This window comes from Ictalurus furcatus, chromosome 14, assembly GCF_023375685.1.
Source record: "Ictalurus furcatus strain D&B chromosome 14, Billie_1.0, whole genome shotgun sequence".
NCBI lineage: Eukaryota > Metazoa > Chordata > Actinopteri > Siluriformes > Ictaluridae > Ictalurus > Ictalurus furcatus.
Genome location: NC_071268.1, coordinates 28857802 through 28878447, shown reverse-complemented (window position 1 = coordinate 28878447; position 20646 = coordinate 28857802). Strand labels below are relative to the sequence as shown.

At 39.0% G+C, this 20646-nt stretch overlaps 1 protein-coding gene across 1 annotated transcript; it reads left to right on the top strand.

Annotated features, from left to right (window-relative positions):
* The first annotated feature begins 8816 nt into the window (after positions 1–8816).
* ppt2b (palmitoyl-protein thioesterase 2b) lies at positions 8817–19028 on the top strand. Its single transcript, XM_053641159.1, has 8 exons — positions 8817–9174; positions 12674–12827; positions 13315–13410; positions 13584–13691; positions 14407–14490; positions 14575–14659; positions 14779–14833; positions 15321–19028. The coding sequence occupies exons 1-8, from the start codon at positions 9013–9015 to the stop codon at positions 15462–15464; spliced, it is 888 nt and encodes a 295-aa protein (XP_053497134.1). The 5' UTR covers positions 8817–9012; the 3' UTR covers positions 15465–19028.
* Positions 19029–20646: the final 1618 nt, after the last annotated feature.

Sequence of the window (20646 nt, the reverse complement as noted above, 5' to 3'; positions counted from 1 at the left end):
TAGTACCTACTCAGCGTGGCTCAAGGTCCCTTTCAAGAACATTCACATTAACTGTTCCTCAGTGGTGGAATGAACTTCCAACCTCAGTCCAGACCGCAAAATCTGTCACCATCTTCAAAAACAGCTAAAGACCCACCTCTTCCGTCAACACCTAACCAACCCATAAAATAAATAAATAAATAAATAATTACTCTGGCAATTACACCTCTACTCTGCGCACTTTGCTTCTTCTGGAATTAACGGATCTTGTATAGTTGCACTACTTGTATTGTTCTCTGCTTGATATATCGCTTTGCTTGTATTTTCTCATTTGTAAGTCACTTTGGATAAAAGCGTCTGCTAAATGAATAAATGTAAATGTAATGTAACAGTTTACTGGCATCATAAAGTGTGTTTCCCAGGTGGAGGTAAGAATATTTTCTTTGATTATGTAGAAAGGTTTGCCTCCATGTGGGAATCCTAGTGACCTTAATTGTGATTATAGGCTGTCATAACCTCACTCAGTTATGATCACTGAGAAGTTCGTCTGATTTCGTGCACATAACTCTCTTATAAGAAACTTATTTTGCTGTAAAACTTATCTTGTAACTCAGTTATTTCATTGAAACTCACACTGACACAGTGTTCCTGATTTTCTTTTTATTTTATGCTTTGAAGTAACTTTGTGTGTTGTTTGTTCTGTCTGGAAGTTATTAGACATGGGTGGAAGTGGCCAGTCCAAAAACACTCCAAATGATTTGGTGTATAATCAGGGATTTGGTATCTTTTTCTGCAACCTTTTGTTGATAATCTGGCAAAAAGCCAGAGACTATTCTCTGTGCCACTCACTACCTCACTATTTAACCAATTACGTATGACATGGCTAAATGGGTCACCAAAGAGGGCTCATTGTTGCCATACATTGATCATAACACTATTTTTTCCCTGTTCACACATGCATGGTCACCCCATGATGTTGACATTGCGAGTTTGCCTCAGACAGTATTATTTGTTGCTATAATGGATGCGTCGTGTTGCCCAGTTCAGTATTACCATTTCTTGTATGCCATTTTCACTGTTTTACATGTCACACAAAAAGGGGTGTTTAATATTATTCTAATTTTATTAGTATAAAATTTGGTAGATCTGCTGCCAGCAGTTCTCTGTGAAATCAGAATGACACCACATTTCGAGATCTTAATCGGCAAGCCATTTCAAATCCCTTGGACTAAAGGTAACCCCAGTATTTCTTTTGCCAATTTCATAAGCTGCCTTTCACACGAGAGCATAAACAGGTCCCATTGGGACCTAAGAGGGCATTGATAATGCCCACTCTGTAAACAACAATTTGTCTTTTCTCGAATCTCCTCTCTCATGTATTCCTTTTATTAAAGAATAAAAGTTGCTACAGTAAAAAAAAATATTCTGAATTAAACAAAGATCAATTCTCTATTTAAAAATAACTAGCTCTAATTTTTTGCTTGCACTTAACAATATAGGTACCGAGCCTGGCTGTCCCCTCTATGTGAATGATCTTCACCCAAGGTTTGGCAAAGCTTGGTTTGAAAAACACACACACACACATATATATATATATATATATATATATATATTGTTGAACACAGCTAGAACCTTCGCATTTTGGCTGTTTTGCTATATGAGGCCCAAGGGGAATTTTTGTGGTTAGACGGTACATTTGCAGAACAATAATAAATTTATGCTCACTTGGCATGTGTGCATTCACCTTGCGGTTAACTTTCAAAACTCAGCCACGCTTTGCTCTACAACGGTCTCGGGAACTGAGACTTCCCATTTCTTGTTCGAGCTATAAATGTTGACGTAGTTCTTGTTTTTTCTGTTCTCTCTAATTCTTCGTTTTAAATTATGTTCTTCAATAAACAAAAATTTTCTCCCTTCATTAGTATTACATAAAGAGGGTGGCTTTGGCTCAGGTGGTAGAGGGGGTTGTCCACTAATCGTAGGGTTGGCGGTTCGATTCCTGGCCCACATGACTCCACATGCCGAAGTGTCCTTGGGCAAGACACTGAACCCCAAGTTGCTCCCAATGGCAAGTTAGCGCCTTGCATGGTAGCTCTGCTACCATTGGTGTGTGTGTGTGTGTGTGTGAATGGGTGAATGAGACACAGTGTAAAGTGCTTTGGATAAAAGCGCTATATAAGTGCGCCATTTACATAAATAAGTTGATCCCAATGATATCTTCACTTTCCCTCCATTCTTTTTTAATTTGATCAGTTACCTAATCAGTCTCTCTCTGAAGTTTTTCTCTCTTCATCATCCACATTTGAATGCTGTGCAGGTGAAGTCCAAGGATCTCTTCACCGGTGCGGACTCTTGTCCCGTCCTGCTTTCCAGTGTCTTCTGTGCTTTTTGCATCCTTGCTTTTCCTGCTGCTCTGCGCTGGCATCTCCTTTCCTTTTTCTTTTGTCTTGGGGTGAGCGTGAATGGGTTTGTGTTGGTGTTTGGTGAAGGCGTGAATGTTACACTTTCACAAAAGCTTAGCATTCACTATTTACTTACAGTGTATAACAATGGCATCATTCTGCTTGGGAACATTTTCAGCTTACAACTTCCAATGGTTGGTATGGTATGGTGTTTTCAAAGAATTTTTTTTTTTTTAACATATCACAATTTTTGCCATGTCTTTGCTTTCATTCATTCGTTTTATCATTATATTTAATATCTTAATTTCATATAACTTTATTCAGAAGGTGAGATGCTTGGTGTGTGACAAGGAGCGTGTGTATGGAAACAATACTTCGTTGATGCTGAGGCATTTCAGAGCTTTTCATGAGAATGCACAGCCCGAGAACAATCCTACACGCATGCAAGGTAGTAGGACTGTTTCTTCCCAAACAAGTTTATTCGTGATTTTGGATTATTCACATTTTAGTCCCACACTTTACATGAATGGATCGTTTTGTCCATGTCAAAATTAATGATTTTCATTCATTTTGTAATATTTTCCCTGGAATTCCTTATCCCAGTGTTCTGTGTTCTGCCTGCTACTCTTATCATAAAACTGATAGAGCCTGTAGAATTATTTTCTCTTACCTTTTTCAGGAAGTGAAGCTTTCGTGCCTCTGGGTTCGAGAACCCTTTGAAGTCCTTTTTCTTCTCTGAAGACGTATGATAACAAAAGGAGTCGTACTTTTTACAGTGAAATATACGAATCGTCCTTGGTATAGACTTCGGTTTATTAAAGTAAAGAACAAAAGGATTACAATTACTTTTAACTCAAAATATAAAGAAAAATAAAATAAAGAAAATCCTAAGACCACGCAGGATCTGAATAGTGGTTTCCTTTTTCAAGAAATTAAAACGACAAGACCTTCACCCGAGGAGTGGCAAATTAATGCTGGCTTACTCCAAGTATTTATACCTTTATCTATTGTGGTTTCATGCGCTAGGGTTTAAGCTTGATGCTCAAAATATCCAGCGTGTGCCAGCTCGCTTTTTTAAGAGAAAAACAAAAGTGTAGCAGTTATTTCTAAGAAAAGTATATAACACTAGCTCGCTTTCTTAAGAGAAAAACAAGATGAGGTTTGATGCACTAGCTCGGTTTCTTAGAAATGAAATAGAATGTAGCAGCATTGTGAGCAGAAAACATAAAGGTCAACAGAGTGCTAACTTGCTTGCTTAGAGATAAAATAGAATTCACAGAAAAGCGTATGGCGCTTTCTTAAGAGAAAAACAAGAATATAGCAGGTATTTCGTACAGCATAAAGTTCAACATATTGGTAAAGAATGCTAACTTGTTTTCTTAAGAGAAAAACAGGAAGCTGTGTGGTTTGAGAAACAGAATGCATGTTCTTTTATGGTTCACTGACATGCTTCAATTTTATATCAATGCTTTTGATCAATCTTTCCAATGTATCCACCTGTGTGGTAAAAGTAGAGGGTCTAGGCCTCTCAAGACAGACATGTGCGGCTTGTTCCCTTTTTTTTTCTTGGACCTCTTTTTCTCCTGATGCGATTGTATTTCCCCGGGCTGTCAAGGTTGAGGTTCTTTACATAGTTTAATAATAAAACATATTTCAAGGCAGTTATAATATATGAACTTAGCATATTATATCAGCCTGTATTTACATTAAGCAAGAAATAACGGCAGGGTTGAGACTACAAATTCCGGAGATCCAGGTCTCCTAGAACAATTTACATTTTTAAATATCCAGTCATACAAGTAATATGAAGAATACAAATAATTTCAGGCAAAATACTTGCCATATGCAACTCTGTTGCATGTTATGTGTACATTATTCTTCTGTTAAATCATAGTGAATTATATTAGATCATACTGTCATTTATTACCACACTTTAATGGGTAAAAGAATAGCTGGTGTGTGGTGGGCGTTCTGGAGCACTATAGCTGCCGTCACATCATCCAGGTGGATGCTATACACTAGTGGTGGTTGATGAGATCCCCCCCCCAAAAAAAAAGTAAAATGTTGAGTTTCTAGAAATAGAAGCGCTATATGAATGTAAGGAATTACTATTATTATTATTCATTTATCAGAGGGAGAAATTCAACACACGTACACACACACACACACACACACACACACACATACTAGGCTTTTATTTGTGCACATGACATGGAAACTATCTCTGGAGTGTCTGGTGGCTGCTTCATCTGACGGAGCTTCTTCCACAGGCTTGGTTTTTGCTGTTTTATTTTTTCACTAACCACCAGATGGCGCTGTCAGGTAAAAGCCTCAGTGCTTTATGAGGCTTCATTTCCCCATCCGTACCTTTGAGCCGTTAGTTAAAGTGTTAAAAAGTACTTACTGGAGATTAAACTGACGAGGACGATAATACGCACTGTTTGACCAGCAGCTATTAACGAGATGCGGTAGAAAAAAAAAACGCGGGTTAAATTTAAATTGAACCGACTCAGCCAATGGATCGGCACAGTGTGTGTTAGAGCGCCCACTGGTGGAGGTGGGTGAACGTCACATGAGCTTCACGTATGAAATACTCACTGTATATACATTTATATTTATATATACTGCATTTCAGACACTTCACATGTATTAATATTTAAATGATTCATTTATTTTTCTCGTTTATATATAAAACATATATATACTTATATATACATATATATACTTACATATATATATATATATATATATATATACACACACACACACACACACACACACACACACACATATATATATATATATATATATATATATATATATATATATATATATATATATATATATATATATAAAACATATATATGGGTTCATTCTTACATACATCTTGTGAAGGAAGTGAAGGAGTCTATCCTGAGAGTACTGAATATGAGGCAGGAATAGACCATGGAGACCAGTCCATCACAGGACACCATGCATACACACATTTACACACACTGTTTCACATGAGCGGTTATTTCCCAGAGCCGGTCTACTTACTGGCATGGTTTTACACACTGGAAGGAAACTGAGGAAACTGGAGAACCCGGTAGGAACCTATATAGACACAGGGAAACACATGAGAAACACCACACAGACAGTAAGCCGAGGTCAGTACTGAACCTGGAGCTGTGGCGTGACAATGCTATCTCTGTGCTGCTCTAGGACTGTATAATATTTGTAATAAAATTTCCAGGTACCACTTGTATAAGTGTATAATCCATTTTAAAAACTGTACAAACCATCTGTAGACTCTTATGAAGCAGCTGATCAACTCGTTCTCTACAACATTTCAAATAATACTTATCTATCTCATAACTACATTTCGTAAGCATTACATGGCATGCTGTTATAGAAAAATAATCAAAATCATTGATGCAGCCCAACATGAATCTTAATGCATCTTAATTAGTGACATTTATTTCATGGACCCAATTTTATGGGTAAAATTAAGAATATCATTAGAAGTGAGCTGTAAGCATATCAGATGAGTGTTCAGTCAGCTTATCATTCAAACTATGGGTATGTTTTCTTTACAGAAGTGTGCACTGAGTTAAGTAAAACATCTGACAACTCAAAAATTATGATACAATTGCATCTTGTGCACACATTTTCATGACCTCGATTTAGTATCTCATGGCTTTGTTATGTTGTGTCTCTTGCTTTTACACTATATGGCCAAAAGTTTGTGGACACCTGACCATCACACACACACGTTCTTGTTGAACATCCCATTCCAGAATTATTCCCCCTTTGCCGTTATATAACCTCCTCCACTCTTCTGGGAAGGCTTTCCACTAGATTTTGGGGCGTGGCTATGGGGATTTGTGTTCATTCAGCTACAAGAGCATTAGTGAGGATGAGGTCAGGTGCTGATGTTGATGTGAGGAGGCTCCAGTTGCAGTTCATCCCAAAGGTGTTCAGAGGGGTTGCGGTCAGGGCTCTGTACAGGACACTCAAGTTCTTCTACTTTCTTCCAACCTTCACACATCATAGACCTCATGGAGCTCGCTTTGTGCACAGGAGCATTGTCTTGCTGGAACAGGTTTGGGCCTCTTAGTTCCAGTGACCGGACATTATAATGCTTGAGTGTACAGAGATATTCTACACAATTGTGTGCTTCAGACCTTGCAGTAACAATTTGGGGAAGAACCACATACTGTATGGGTATGATGGTCAGGCGTCCACATACATTTGGGGTACGTTATAGTGTGTGCTATAGCAGCTATAAACACCAAAAGAAATCGCAGCCTGTCGTGTTACATGTACTGAAGATGTCAGAAAACTGTGTTGTAAAATTAATCAACACCTTCTGACCAATCGCAATCCATGATTCAAAAGCACTGTGGTATAAAATGTATTAACAGAGTCCAAACGAAGTGAATTTGATGAAGTACGAGTTAATAATCAGTATATTATCTAATGATTATTAGATATAAACTGGACCATCAGAATAAATTTAAAGAAAAATGTACAAGTTGATAGTCTCTAAAGTGTGTACGGATGAGCTAGTAAACTTTAACAACCATAATCTGTAGACATGTACGGAAGCCCTAAGAGGACATGCGTTATAATAAATTGTTTCTCATGATCTTGATATAACAAAAAGCTGTTTTCTCATGACGCAATTTTATCACGAGAAAATCTCGCGCCTTGCGAATGGGACTGGTGTTGCACGCACGTTGGCATCTTCATCATCGCCGTCATAAATGGAGTAATTACTGTATATACTGTAGACCTGACAGCTTCTCGAGTGTCAGACACTAGTCGTCAGTCACTCACAGACAGAGCCGTTTCAGCTTGAGTGAGTCCCTGATCAAAGTAAAAACTAATTTTTTTTCATCCATGATGATGCGGATGTCGTGGAATCTCCTTCAGCAAAAATAAAAACTTCTGAGACTTGAGGTTTTTGATGTCAAAAACACATTAGACTTTTATCACAATAGTAACAAGAGCTGAACCGGCCTGCAAAGCCACTCCCGAGTCCATCTTAACACACTGTGTTATACCCCTCCAAATCAAAGACTCTCTACAACCCATCCATCTGTTTTGATAAGAGTACGAAGGAGGACTTTTTGCAAAGTAACTCCCACACATATCCCTGAATCATTGGTGCATCCTCTCTAATACAGTTGGCCTTATCAGTACATGCATATCCTGAATTTTTCTAACTTCCCACTCATAAATCTTGGCAATAATAGTGGATACACGCTGAGGAACGACAGATAACAGCTTAACGAGCTGGGAAGAAATGAGGAATGTGCACTCAGTGGTTCCTCACAAGCTGGAGTTACACCAGCGTGTCCTGGTTTCTTTGATTAATATACATGAATACTCTCTTATATCTTATATACATTGATTACTGATTGGGATTATACTTTGATTAAAATATTCCATATATTGTCACGACACAATGCTGGTTTAACATTACGTCACTTTCTTCATGATTGAAATACATTTCGAGGTCATTATTAGGCCTAAACTTTTCTTATCACTGATTATTTTAACTTCTGATTGGACATGATGGATTACAAAATAATCATATTGAAATCACAGTCTGATCAAAGAAATACTTGCATACTTGTTACGTCGAGTACACAAGAAAGAAAATAATAATAGGGGCGCACGTGGTTAGCACGTTCGCCTCACACCTCCAGGGTCGGGGGTTCAATTCGAACCGTGGCCCTGTGTGTGCGGAGTTTGCATGTTCTCCCCGTGCTGCGGGGGTTTCCTCCGGGTACTCCGGTTTCCTCCCCCAGTCCAAAGACATGCATGGTAGGCTGATTGGCATGTCCAAAGTGTCCGTAGTGTATGAATGGGTGTGTGAGTGTGTATGTGATTGTGCCCTGCAATGGATTGGCACTCTGTCCAGGGTGTACCCTGCCTTGTACCCCATGCTCCCTGGGATAGGCTCCAGGTTCTCCATGACCCTGAAAAAGGAAAATAATAATAACAACAACAACAACAACAACAACAAGAACAACAATAATAATAATAATAATAATAATAATAATAATAATAATAACAACAACAACAATGCATGGCCTCTTAGAGCTTCTGTAGACACGTTGTTGAGACTTTGCGGTTAATGGCCGTTATTTTCCGTTACATTCCGCTCAGTAACGGGGTTCTTAAAAATAGATATTATAATATTTTAAACTAAAATTAAAACCTGACTTGATGAAATAAATACACTGTAATATCAAACCATTAAAATATCTGAAGACGAAAAGTTATTTTTTAATTTTTTTATTTGAATTTATTTTTAAAAACGGAATTTCTCATACCGCGTGCGCGTTTTTTTTTCCGGAAGTGACGTGATTCTGAAACCGGAACAAACAAATGCAGATGCAAATGAGGTTGTTAGAAAGCGAAGCGGTGTCGGTGCGGCTTTAGTTGACAGAAATGAAATAAAAGCAGAGGAAGTGAAGGCGTGCAGGAGGAATAGGGTTTATTTGTGATGTTTAATCCAGCTGAAACGCAGAAAGTAAACACTCTGCGTTAGATATTTTTTAAATTATCTTTAGATATTTTTTAAAATTGATTTAGAATTATTATAGAAGTAAATCGGTTTTAATTTTATTTGCTAAGCATGAAGAGGCTGGGTTTAGGAGGCCAGTGTTCTGGGAGCTCAGGGTTAGTGTGGTTATTATTGTGCAGTGTGTGTGTGCTGGGATATAAACCTGTCATTATTATTCATGGACTGTTCGACACTCCTGCTGATTTCATCAACCTCAGACTATACATCAACCAGGTGAAACTTTACTTTTCACTTCCCCTTCAAACGTTTTCTTTCCATGCGCTCCATTAATTCCACTCGATATTAGAGCTGGATCGATATTACAGACTCACGGTATGATAATCAACCCAAAATAGATCACGGTTTTTGGTATATCATAACAACCTCGATGTTTTTACTTGAACCCTTCAGCAGTTCGGCAGTTTCTTACATTTGCATCTCTTTAGGGATGATGCAATCGTTTAGGAATCTTCTAATACGGCGATACCTTTCGAGTAAGGAATAAAGCACTGTGTGTCGTGCTCTTATAAGAAATTCATCAACGACTGGGTGTGACGATGCAGACTTACTGTTTCAAACCCGCAGCTGGTTATTTTCCTATAACGGCACGTCATTGAGTGTTTTATTCCTCTTATACCTTGGCAATTTGCCAACAAATACAATTTTAACATGTCAGTTCATGTTCTCGCTTACATTATAGCAGCTATAAACGTTCCTTCTCCAGCCCTCTGTTTTTTTTCGCTCTCTCTTTAAGTGAATAAGGCAAAAATAAACGAATAAACGCAGCTTACATCAGGAGGCTTTACATATTATTATTTCTTTCTGCTTTAATAAATGTTATGTTCTAATCAGAGCACTTTCTCCTGCTGATATGCGGAAAACAGGACGTTGATAAGGGCTTATTATGTTTACACACGTCTGTATGCTGTTGAAATTAGATTAGATTGGACTCTGGGTAAAATAACACCCTCTGTACTTCTCCTTCTGGCTGTGATAAAGCTGTTATATTCTTGTTTTATTATAACCGCGTAACTTTTTTAAAATCATAATTTACAGTGTTATTGACTACATGGGCGTAACCACGGATTCTTTGTTGAGGAAATACCAATCTGTCCCCCCAGTATACAGTAGAAAATATTTCCCATGTTTCCCCCTTTAATGAACCCTGCCAACGGATCTGTCTTTTCTTCATCTATTGTATTTATTTATGTCTATTCCTTTTTAATAAATCTCAGTTTGTTAAGGAAAGTGAGTGTGCCCCCCCCCCCCCAATTGTACACTTGTTTGCGCCCATACTCGTTGATATATTTTAGTCGCTCAGTCTGTAAGAAATGGAGACAGCAGCCAAGTGTAGAAAAGTGCAGCAGAACATACGAGCTTTTTTTCAGACAGTCAGTAACTAGATCCCTAAATAGTAGGTAACCTTAGCTTAGTATAGAAGGCATCATACCATGGCTTGGTTTGTTCTTAAGAACATCAATTAACTGTTGATATTTGCACACCCACGTCAGGTCCAGTTTTTGACCATTAACGTTACATTCACTTTCAGATCCTCCCGCTGAGTTCACTGTGAACCCTCACGCTGTGACAGACTGTTATAAATGCGAGTGAAAGTGAGGAAAGTTGCACAGCATTTCCTTCCTTAACACTACATTTGGGCTAAGGACAACTAAGTGATTTTATAAATATAAGGCTCAGCATAATGCTGAGATGTGCTAGCTTGGCACCGAGAGATATGGAACTAACATCTGAGGTGTGGCCATATTGTAGTTCTCCATTCAGAACTAGTTATGGCGGTTTGTCTTTAGAATTAAGAAAAGAAAACTCCAGTACCCTTTACATAGCTAACGTTTCAGGTTATATTTGAGTAAAATATAACTCTATAACACACTACATGAAAGGTAATATTTGAAAAACCAAAATAGGTGCGCTTTAAGGTTGAGCTAATGTCCACTTTAACTCCTTTATATACTGTTGGGTAGTTTAATCTACAGCAGAGCAACATATTCTATAAGATATGTTTGAGAGAGCCACACGTTTTCCAGCTCTTCCAGCGGTGTTTTAAATTTTTAAAGAATTACGACAGTTTTCTAAATCCACAAAGGAACACGTAATCCTTCGGTTTATCACGAACATTCACCGCATTTGGAGATGCGCAGTTTTCACCGGGCAGGAAGGGTATGAGCTGTCAGACAGATGTAGTGGAGTAAAAAGTACAGTATTTGCCTCAGCGATGTCGCGGAGTATACATTTGCATAAAATGGAAATACTCAAGTAAAGTACAAGTACCTTGAATTTGTACTCTTAGTTACATTCCACCACTGCAGAGAGATGGGTTTATGAGCTTGATTTTAAACTGTAATTTCTATGGTTCAAATCAGCACAGAAACATGAGCTGAGTTTTATTTCGTTTCTTTACATCACATCCATAATAAATGTGATCATGGGTTTCGCTTACTAATTAACCTGTTCAGGTGTGTGTGTGTGTGTGTGTGTGTGTGTGTTTGTTGTAAAGATAGTGTCATGGTGTTAAATTGAGGATACGGGTGCCTTTCCTCAAGGACCAAAAAAACAAAACAAAAAACCTATGCAGTGCAAACATCACCATGTGGAAGTCTGTGGCTGAAAAGTTTCCACATGATAAACTCCCCCTTTGTTGTTTTTGTTATTGTTTTCCAGTTACACTGCTAAGCTACTGGATACCTGAAACGGTGTAATGATTCACTCATCATGTGGTGATGTTATTACATGAAAACGCTGTGGTCCATGATGCCTTCTGTCTTGACTAGAACCCCAGTCCAGCTGTTAAAGTAGCAGCTCCGTAGCATCGACGCTGCCACCAACATGCTTCACCGTGTTTATGGTGGTGTTTGGGTGATAAGTTGTCTTGCTTTCCTGCCAAATTTATATCTTTTAGATTTATGCCCCAAATGTTCTACCTTGGTCTCATCACACCAGAAGACATTTTGCCGCATGATTTGGAGTGATTTAGGCGAGTTTGGATGTTTTTGTGTTTTAGCCACCCTACCCCTGAGGTGAAGATGTGAGATTGTCACATGCAGGGTGTGACCAGTACATATCAGATGTTCCTGCAGCTCCTTTAATGTTTCCGTAGGTCTCTTGGAAGACTCCCTGATAAGTTCTTCTTGTCCTCTCATCTATTTTGGAGTGACGTCACTGCGGTACCTCATTTCCTCCACTTGTTGATGATGGCCTTCACGGTGTTCCATAGTACATCTAATGTTTTGGAAATTCTTTTGTACTTCTCTCCTGATCGAGACCTTGTAAGCTCCTTGACTTCAGCAGTCGGATGAAACCAAGAAGATGTGAAGAAACTCCTAAAGAAACATCTGGTCTTTATTTGGGGTTCATCATCATAATTTTATTGATGACAGCTGTATAATAATTACTGTTGAATGTGATTGGTTCATTCTGAACACATTAATGTGCCTCAGTATAAAAAGGTGGACATACTTATGGGACTATGTTATTGTAAGATTTTTCTTTTTTTCTAAATTGTTTCTATTTGTTTTTATCATATTAAAGGTGGGAAGTGATCGGACGTCATTTATATTGGTTTAATTTTTATTTTTATGTAAAAAAATCTGCAATTTTAACAGGGGTGTGTAGACTTTCTATATCCACTGGATAATCTCTCTCTCTCTCCTCTCTCTCTCTCTCTCTCTCTCCCTCTCTCTCTCTCTCTCTCCCTCTCCCTCTCTCTCTCACTCAGACTCACCCCGGGACGAACGTGACGGTTATAGACCTGTTTGACCGCACAGCCAGTCTGGAGCCGTTGTGGAAGCAGGTGGCGGGCTTTAAGGAGGCCATTTATCCCATAATGCAGAACTCTGCAGACGGAGTTCACCTCCTCTGTTACTCACAAGGTGTGTGTTTGTGTGTGTGTATTCTCCCTGATCCTCATTATAGATACACACTGTAACACGATAAACATCTCTCTCTCTCTCTCTCTCTCTCTCTCTCTCTCTCTCTCTCTTTCAGTCTCTCTGAATCTTTATTGTAAGATTTCTCTTTTTTCCTAAATTGTTTCTATTTGTTTTGCACTTGAATGTTGTTGGTTGCTTTATCATATTAAAGGTGGGAAGTGATTGGATATGATTTATATTGGTTTCATTTTTTTTTCTTCATTTTTATCTAAAAAATATCTGCAATTTTAACAGGGGTTTGTAGACGTTCTATATCCACTGTATACTCTCTCTCTCATTCTCTGTCTCTCTCTCTGTCTGTCTGTCTCTCTCTCTCTCTCTCTCTCTCTCTCTGTCTGTCTCTCCCTCCCTCTCTCTCTCTCTCTCTCTCTCTCTCTCTCTCTCTCTCTCTGTCTCTCTCTCTCTCTCTCTCTGTCTCTCTCTGCAGGAGGGTTGATATGTCGAGGAATCCTGTCTACACTGAATGATCACAACGTTCACTCCTTCATCTCTCTCTCCTCCCCTCAGGCCGGACAGTATGGAGGTCAGTCTGATCTCTTCACCATTGAAATCAGATTAGGTTCAGAAGCGAAATTTTAAAAAATCCACATCAGCACAGTGAGCGACCGTCAGTGCCGCATATTTCAACAGGGGAAGTTGGAATGTTTGAGTGTGTGTGTGAGCACGTGTGTGTGTGGGTGTGGTGTTTCCTTTTAGACACGGACTATCTGAAGTACTTATTCCCCAAGTTTGTCAAGTTCAACCTCTATCGCCTGTGTTACAACGCTGTGGGCCAGAGGATCTCCATCTGCAACTACTGGAACGGTGAGAACAGGGGCAGAGGCAGAGAGCGAGGGATGACTAGACACAGAAATGGATTGAGGGAAATAAATAAAGGAAGGGTTGAATGGGTGTATGAGAGTACACCAGTGGACATGAATCGAAAAAGGGGGAGCTAGAGAGACGGATGGACGGATGAGTTAAAGGAATGGATAGAGAGATGGATGTGTGCATAGAGGTGCCAGTGGATGTAAGGATAAGTGGAGAGATGCCTGGTGCGATGGGGTGGATGGGGGAAAAAAATGGATGGATGGATAAAAAAATAGAAAAAGAGTTGGATAGCTTGATCGATGCAGAAAAGGACAAATAGAGTGATTGATCATGTGATCAGTGTGCCACACAGCAGTGGATGAAGAAATGAAGGAAGGGATTGAGGTGTGAGAGATGGACGAAGAGAGAGAGGAAGGATGGATGGATGGAGAAATGGAAGTGATCTACCGAGGAATAAATGAGTGATGGAAAGAAAAATGGGTCATGGGAGAGATGAAGAAATGGATGAATGTACGGATGGACAGTTGGAATTGATGGATGGATGAAGGGATAATTGCTTCAGTGAATGCAGGGACGTGTAGAGGGATAACACGGGGACGTGTAGAGGGATAACGCAGGGACGTGTTTCCCCCGTGAATGTCATACACTGCTCAATCACGTGCTGAGTGTGAAGACGTGACGTCTCTCTTGTGTTTACTCTTTGAATCAGACCCTCATCACAGAGACATGTACGTGAACACCAGTGATTATCTTGCACCGCTGAACAACGAGAGGCCGCATCCCGAATCAGCAGGTAAACACTCACCCCTAACACACACACACACACACACACACACACACACATTTAAGTCACTCTAAAGTGAATTTTGTGTTGCAGTGTGGAAACAGAACTTCCTGCGTATTAAAAAGCTGGTGCTGATTGGTGGACCAGACGATGGTGTCATCACGCCGTGGCAGTCGAGGTGACGCCGCCCCTTCGCCTTTACTTTATATACTTTAATTAATAAGAGCTGAACGTCTTTCGCACGCCACCTGTAAACTGTCACTGTAGTCGTGTACTGAACTCTCTCTTTTCTTACAGTCAGTTCGGTTTCTATGATGATAACGAGACGGTCGTGGAGATGAAATCTCAGGAAGTAAGTGTGATTTATTTGATTTGTTTACGGAAAGGTGTTGACCCATAATGCATCAGTGTGCTGTATTTATCCAGGAGATGATGATGATGATGATGGTGGAGTTACTGTTACCACCCTGACGTTGATTATTTTCCTTAAACAGCATGTCCTGAAGTGTTTTGTTCCTCTTCTACCACAGCGGCTTGCCATCAATTACAATTGTTCTATTTATTAAAGAGCGCACACTTTATCCATTTATCGCCACGTTTAATGTTGTGAAGTCATCTCCTGTTCTCACTTACGCTAGAACAGCTGTAAACGGTCTTTCCTTCACCAGCCTCTGTTTTTTCTCTCGCCAAACCGCAAAGACGTGTAAACTCCTCTGTCCTGAAGATACAGCTTTACCTCTGACTGTTACTGTTAGAATACTCTGACACTGGAGACTCCTTACTTTAAGAACACGTCACCTTATCGATGATTGTATATTTGGTGTGTGTGTGTGTTTCAGATGTTTCTGAGGGACTCATTCGGTCTGAAGTCTCTGTACGCTAGAGGAGATCTGGAACTGTGCTCGGTGGCCGGGGTACAGCACATCTACTGGCACTCCAATGAAACTGTATACAAGAGCTGCATTGAAAAATGGCTCACATAAACACACACACAGTCACACACACACATACACACACACACATACACATACACAGATATTGAGACTATTTTTACATACAGGATTAACATTTTTCTATCAAACAAATGATCATCAGCTGCGTTTGTTCCACTTCAGTGTTGCTCCGAGTCACAGCAGCACTTTATCTCTTTTACTTGCTCGTGGGTGTGTGCGCGCGCGTACATGACGCACACGGTTCATCGCTCAGGCCTGCTCAGCTTTGTACTGACGCTTAAATACATACACACTCTGTAAATACCTTTTATTCGTTTATACACTCGCACAAAGCACTACACAATGCAAACCAGTGCCTCAAAGACGTTTCTGATCACTTACAAAAGAGTTGCTGATAAAGAAATTTTAAAAAGGGGGCGGGTTTTTAACCTGTACGTCTTGTTTCTGGGTGAATAGGGGCGGGGCTTAATCTAAATTTAATCACAAACTTTATGAGCTGAAGATCATCAAAAAGTCATCATACCGCTTAGCATAAACCACTGCAGCGATTAGTTAAGCTACCTGAACACAGCACAGCGATCAAATTGAAGTTAAGCCCCGCCCCTGCTTGACCGTCTTTCACCCGAAATCAGGACGCGAGTTTTATTTTTAAGCCTTTATTTTTAAATCAGCCTCGCTTTGTTTATTTTATTTAATTTTATTTATTTTTAAAGGAGCAATACGATGTGAAATGCAAATCTAAAATGTTGCATATTGCTCCTTTAATCTCCCACAACATGAAGGAATTGTGGGTATTGTAGTCCGGTTGCAGTACGACTCGTTGCCTTGTATTTGATTGTTTGTACTAGTTTTATCCTTTAACTGTGGATATTGGACTACATGGAATGACATCGTTTAAGTCCGTCCCACTATCTATTTTTAAAGCAGCAATAAGTCAGATTGTGCCACGTTAAGAGAAAAATATTTTGGAATCGGACGCACTTACACAGTGTGCACGTTGGTTTAAATTCGAATGCTTTGAAAATCGTGATACTACAATGTTGCATATTGCTCATTTATTCTCCCACAACAAGGAATTGTGGGTAATGTAGTCCGTTTGCAGTAAGAATCATTGCCTTATGTTTCATTATATTTGTACATATTTTATCCTTTAACTGTGTTATAGTAGACTTCATGTAGCTATACGATGAAGATGGGGAAGGAATGTAAAAGACTGTAATAAAGGGAAGAGATGATAACATGATAAAATAGTACTGAGGGATATACACATAGATGCTCAGGTTTACCTACTGGTTTTAATCCTTTGTCTACTTGTTTTCATATTAAAGCAACGATAAGTAAAATCGACAACTATTAATATCACTTAGCAGTTGTAAGAGTAGGCTTTTAGATGAGAATAAGATGTGAGTTTATTCCTACAATATTACAGTGGTATAAAAAGCCATGTAACTATTAAATGTTGCATATTGCTCCTTTAACAGCACGCAACAGGGAAGAATTGTGGGTATTTTCGGCATGCGTCAATAGTGTAGTTTCATATCATACAGTAGTAACTGTTTAAGGTTGTATCAGTATATGATATTATAGCATATATTGTAGCAGTCAGTGATGTTATTTTATCTTTTCTAACTGAATCATGGGATTGTTTTCTTAGAGACAGACTCATCCTTCAAATTTGTCCAAAATAAGGGCCCTGTGTTCACACCAGCAGCAAGGCGTCATAAAAAAATCACACTGGTAGCTGGCGATTACAGTGAAAAAGAGGCGGAGCAACTAGCTGCGATGCAAATTATGCAAAAGATTTAATCACAATTAAACTTTACACAGATAACGAGTTGTGGCAGTTCAGGTCCCAGCATTTCCCTCCAGAGTGTTTATTTTTTAAAGGAAATGCATCTGATTCATGGTCGAACTGGGTGGTACGTATATGCTCTGTAGCTAACTGTTAGGACCATATTCCCACGTTAATAGTGTTACCATAGCAACCGGCAATGACCCCAATGGTTTGAGAGACGACATAGCGCTGCTGGTGAGAAGGCAGCGGTCTTGGGAATGTGAACACTGCCTAGAACTGTAACCTCTTCCGAAATGGAACACGACAACAATATTGTTTGCTGTGAATATCGCAATATTTCATACGACAAGATTATCAGCACATGTCTATCGGTATTCTATAAGTTTATTCTTTAGTCTGCTTGAAGGAAGTAAAGGGAAGGTAACGGGTATCGTAGATATATCGGATCCTGATTACACGGTTTATGATATCTTCATGGTTATTTAGTTTGTGACACGAAACACGAGGCGCTAAGTAAGGACCCTAGGAAGACTGCCTCAAATTCTACCTACATTGCCTTGCATAAGTATTCACCCCCCTTGAACTTTTCCACATTTTGATGGGACAACCATAGCCTGGACACTCCACAAAGCCAGTTTTATTATTATTATTTAGAAGAAGGAATTCATTACTGAAAAACAAAGCAAGATGAAATTCCATCTGGTGACTCAGCAGACACGTGGACAAATGTTCTCTGGGTTTATAAGAACAAATTTGAACTTTTTGGCGCTACATTTAGTGGACACCCAACACTGCTGATCACCATCCCCACTGTGAAGCATGGCGGTGTTAGCATCGTGTTGTTGGCATGCTATTCATTGTCAGAGACTGGGAAACTGTTCAGGGTTCATGAGGAAAACCTGTACCAGTCTGCAAGAGACTTGAGATGGGGGCGGAGCTTCGCCTTCCAGTAGGACAATGACCCTAAGGATCCAGCCAGAGCTACATTGGAGTGGTTTAACGCCACGAACCTGATGTGTTCGAACGGTCCAGTCAAAGCCCAGACCTCAGTCTGATTGAGAATCTGTGGCAAAACGGCTCTTCGTTAATGATGGTCTCTGTTCAGTCTTACAGATCTTGAGAAATGTTGCTAAGAAGAATTGGCAAAAAACATCAGGATCCAGATGTTCAAAGCTTATCGAGACATAGGCCTAGCTGTAATTGCAGCCAAAGGTGATGACCTGGGGGGGGTGAATACTTATGCGAGGCACTGTATTTGTGCTATTTATCTAATATCTAATCGCGATGTATCGTAACATTTGTTTGATTGTTCACACATACCTCACTCATCACAGTGTGTCAAAGCCTCAGGTGGACGACGATCTTCCACAATCTTCACACGCCAAAAGTCTCGGCTGACTACATTTATGGTAAAAATTTCACAATTCTAATGTTTTATTAATGTCTGGATGCATAAGAGACGCACCAGGTTTTAACAGTGTAATAGATTTATGGGATTTTAGCGTTATTAGGTGAATAAGGGAGTGAGATATGAGTAAAATGTTTTTAAATTTTTAAGAAACGGTGTCTTATGTGATTAAACAAGGCAGTATCGGATGTGTGGTTTGTTTGTTGCTTTATCTCATATTTGTCTGCATTGAACTCATATGGAACTCATTTTTTAAAAAAGATTTTTATTTAAGGACTAAGTGGAGATGATGGGACTTATTCTGTTATTCTGATCTCATTACTAAATCCACTGGAGTGTTCAGTTCTTAAATCCTTGAAACATGAAATAAAGAAACTGTTTTCAACACTAATTATCCAGTGTTCAGTACAGTTTTTATAGAAAGTGTTGAGTTTTTTGGGGGGTCTGGATACATTTTAAATACTAAACATGTGACCTGAATGTTGTCACTGCAGATTTATTCTAATAAAGTTTGATGTTTAAAACAACCATCAGTCTCGTTTGTTATTGGAAGAAGAACAAAATAGAACTGTAATTTTATTGCTATTTTCTCAGTCAGTTTACAGACATCAGTGGCTGGAGAAACTCCCTAAAGTGGAGCTCAGGAGGAACAAACCTTGGGAGGAGCCCATCTTTCTCAGGCCAGGATGTGACTCAGAGGCTTTTTAAAAACAAAAAATGTGCCTGGGATTATGTAGCATTTCTAATTTATATGGAATGTATAGCATTGGTTGGCAATAAGGAAAACTTTGGATGAAATAAATAATTCCCAGATTTCAATGTGGTCTCATATTTTTGGACTCAACTGTATAGTCCAAAAGTCCGAGACCAAATTGAGATATGGGATTTTTTTTTAATGTTTTTTTTTTTTTTTTCATTTAAAGTTGGAAATAAACAGAAGGTTTTAAATGTTTTAATTATTTAAAACAAAGAAAGTAAATGTTCAGTATTTTGAATGTTTAATAATTATTTCTAGGTCCCTATTTAAATATAAGCAAATGTGTCATATTGATAATGACCATGTTAACTGCTTTGTACTATAAAAAGATCAGATTTTCCTCATGTCTGATCTCTCCTACTGAAGCGTGTGATCAGACGACACTCCGACGAAATTGATCTGAAATGGATCATAAGGTTTTACACAAACGTGTGGACTCCATGCCACACCGTCATTAAAGCAAAAAGGAGACACGCCCTGAGAAACTCTGAATTTCATGTAGATATTTCAAAGATTCTGCTTTTCACTCAGGTTGGTGTCAGTAATAAAATCTGTAATGAAAATTGTTGTATTAAATTAGCAAAGAATGCAAAATATAAGCGTTTTTACTAGCGCTCTCGGACTTTTGGACCCTGCTGTATGTTGCAGGTCTCAGTATAGCTGTTTTCAACCCACCTCTTCTGACTTCCCCTGATGACTCAGAATCACATGAGCATGTAGCGAGAAGCAAATTATTCAGTCACAATGCATTTCTCTCTAAAAACAAAACCCACACTGTAGCTGGGTGTTGTTTTCTGCCTCCACCAGCTAGGGGTTTTTGGGTTGTGCATCTGTTCAAGATCGTTTTTAACGAGATATCTTAAAAGCGAGCTGTTGAATGTTTGTAGGTTTTATAAGGAATGATAATCATAACCAGCAGATGAACTGATTAGAGTTGGAACTGATCCAAACACGGTCAAGGTCACAGCAAGGTCAAATGTCTGAAATAGTTTTTCTTCAATAGCTTCCTCCCTGCTTGAAGCATATTTTAAGGGTATTTGAGGCATACAGTTGAGCAAAAAGAAGGACTAGACTTGGTGGTAGCAGAGGCCGCCTTGTCGAAGCCATTGGCGTTGAGGTCCACTTGTTTTTTCAACTATCCCTGCTGAAAAAAAAAAAAAAACAATAGAAACTATCACATAAATTCTAATGGTTTCCAGTACAAATACCATTACAAACCATTAGCTGTTAACCATTAAAACCATTACCATTA

What these genes read in the sequence shown, in the direction of transcription:
- ppt2b (XM_053641159.1), top strand. Translation starts at nt 9,013, where the DNA reads ATGAAGAGGCTGGGTTTAGGAGGCCAGTGTTCTGGGAGCTCAGGGTTA. An exon ending in GCCGCATCCCGAATCAGCAG is followed by an intron (nt 14,491 to 14,574) that starts GTAAACACTCAC and finishes TTTGTGTTGCAG; the next exon opens with TGTGGAAACAGAACTTCCTG. An exon ending in ATCACGCCGTGGCAGTCGAG is followed by an intron (nt 14,660 to 14,778) that starts GTGACGCCGCCC and finishes CTTTTCTTACAG; the next exon opens with TCAGTTCGGTTTCTATGATG.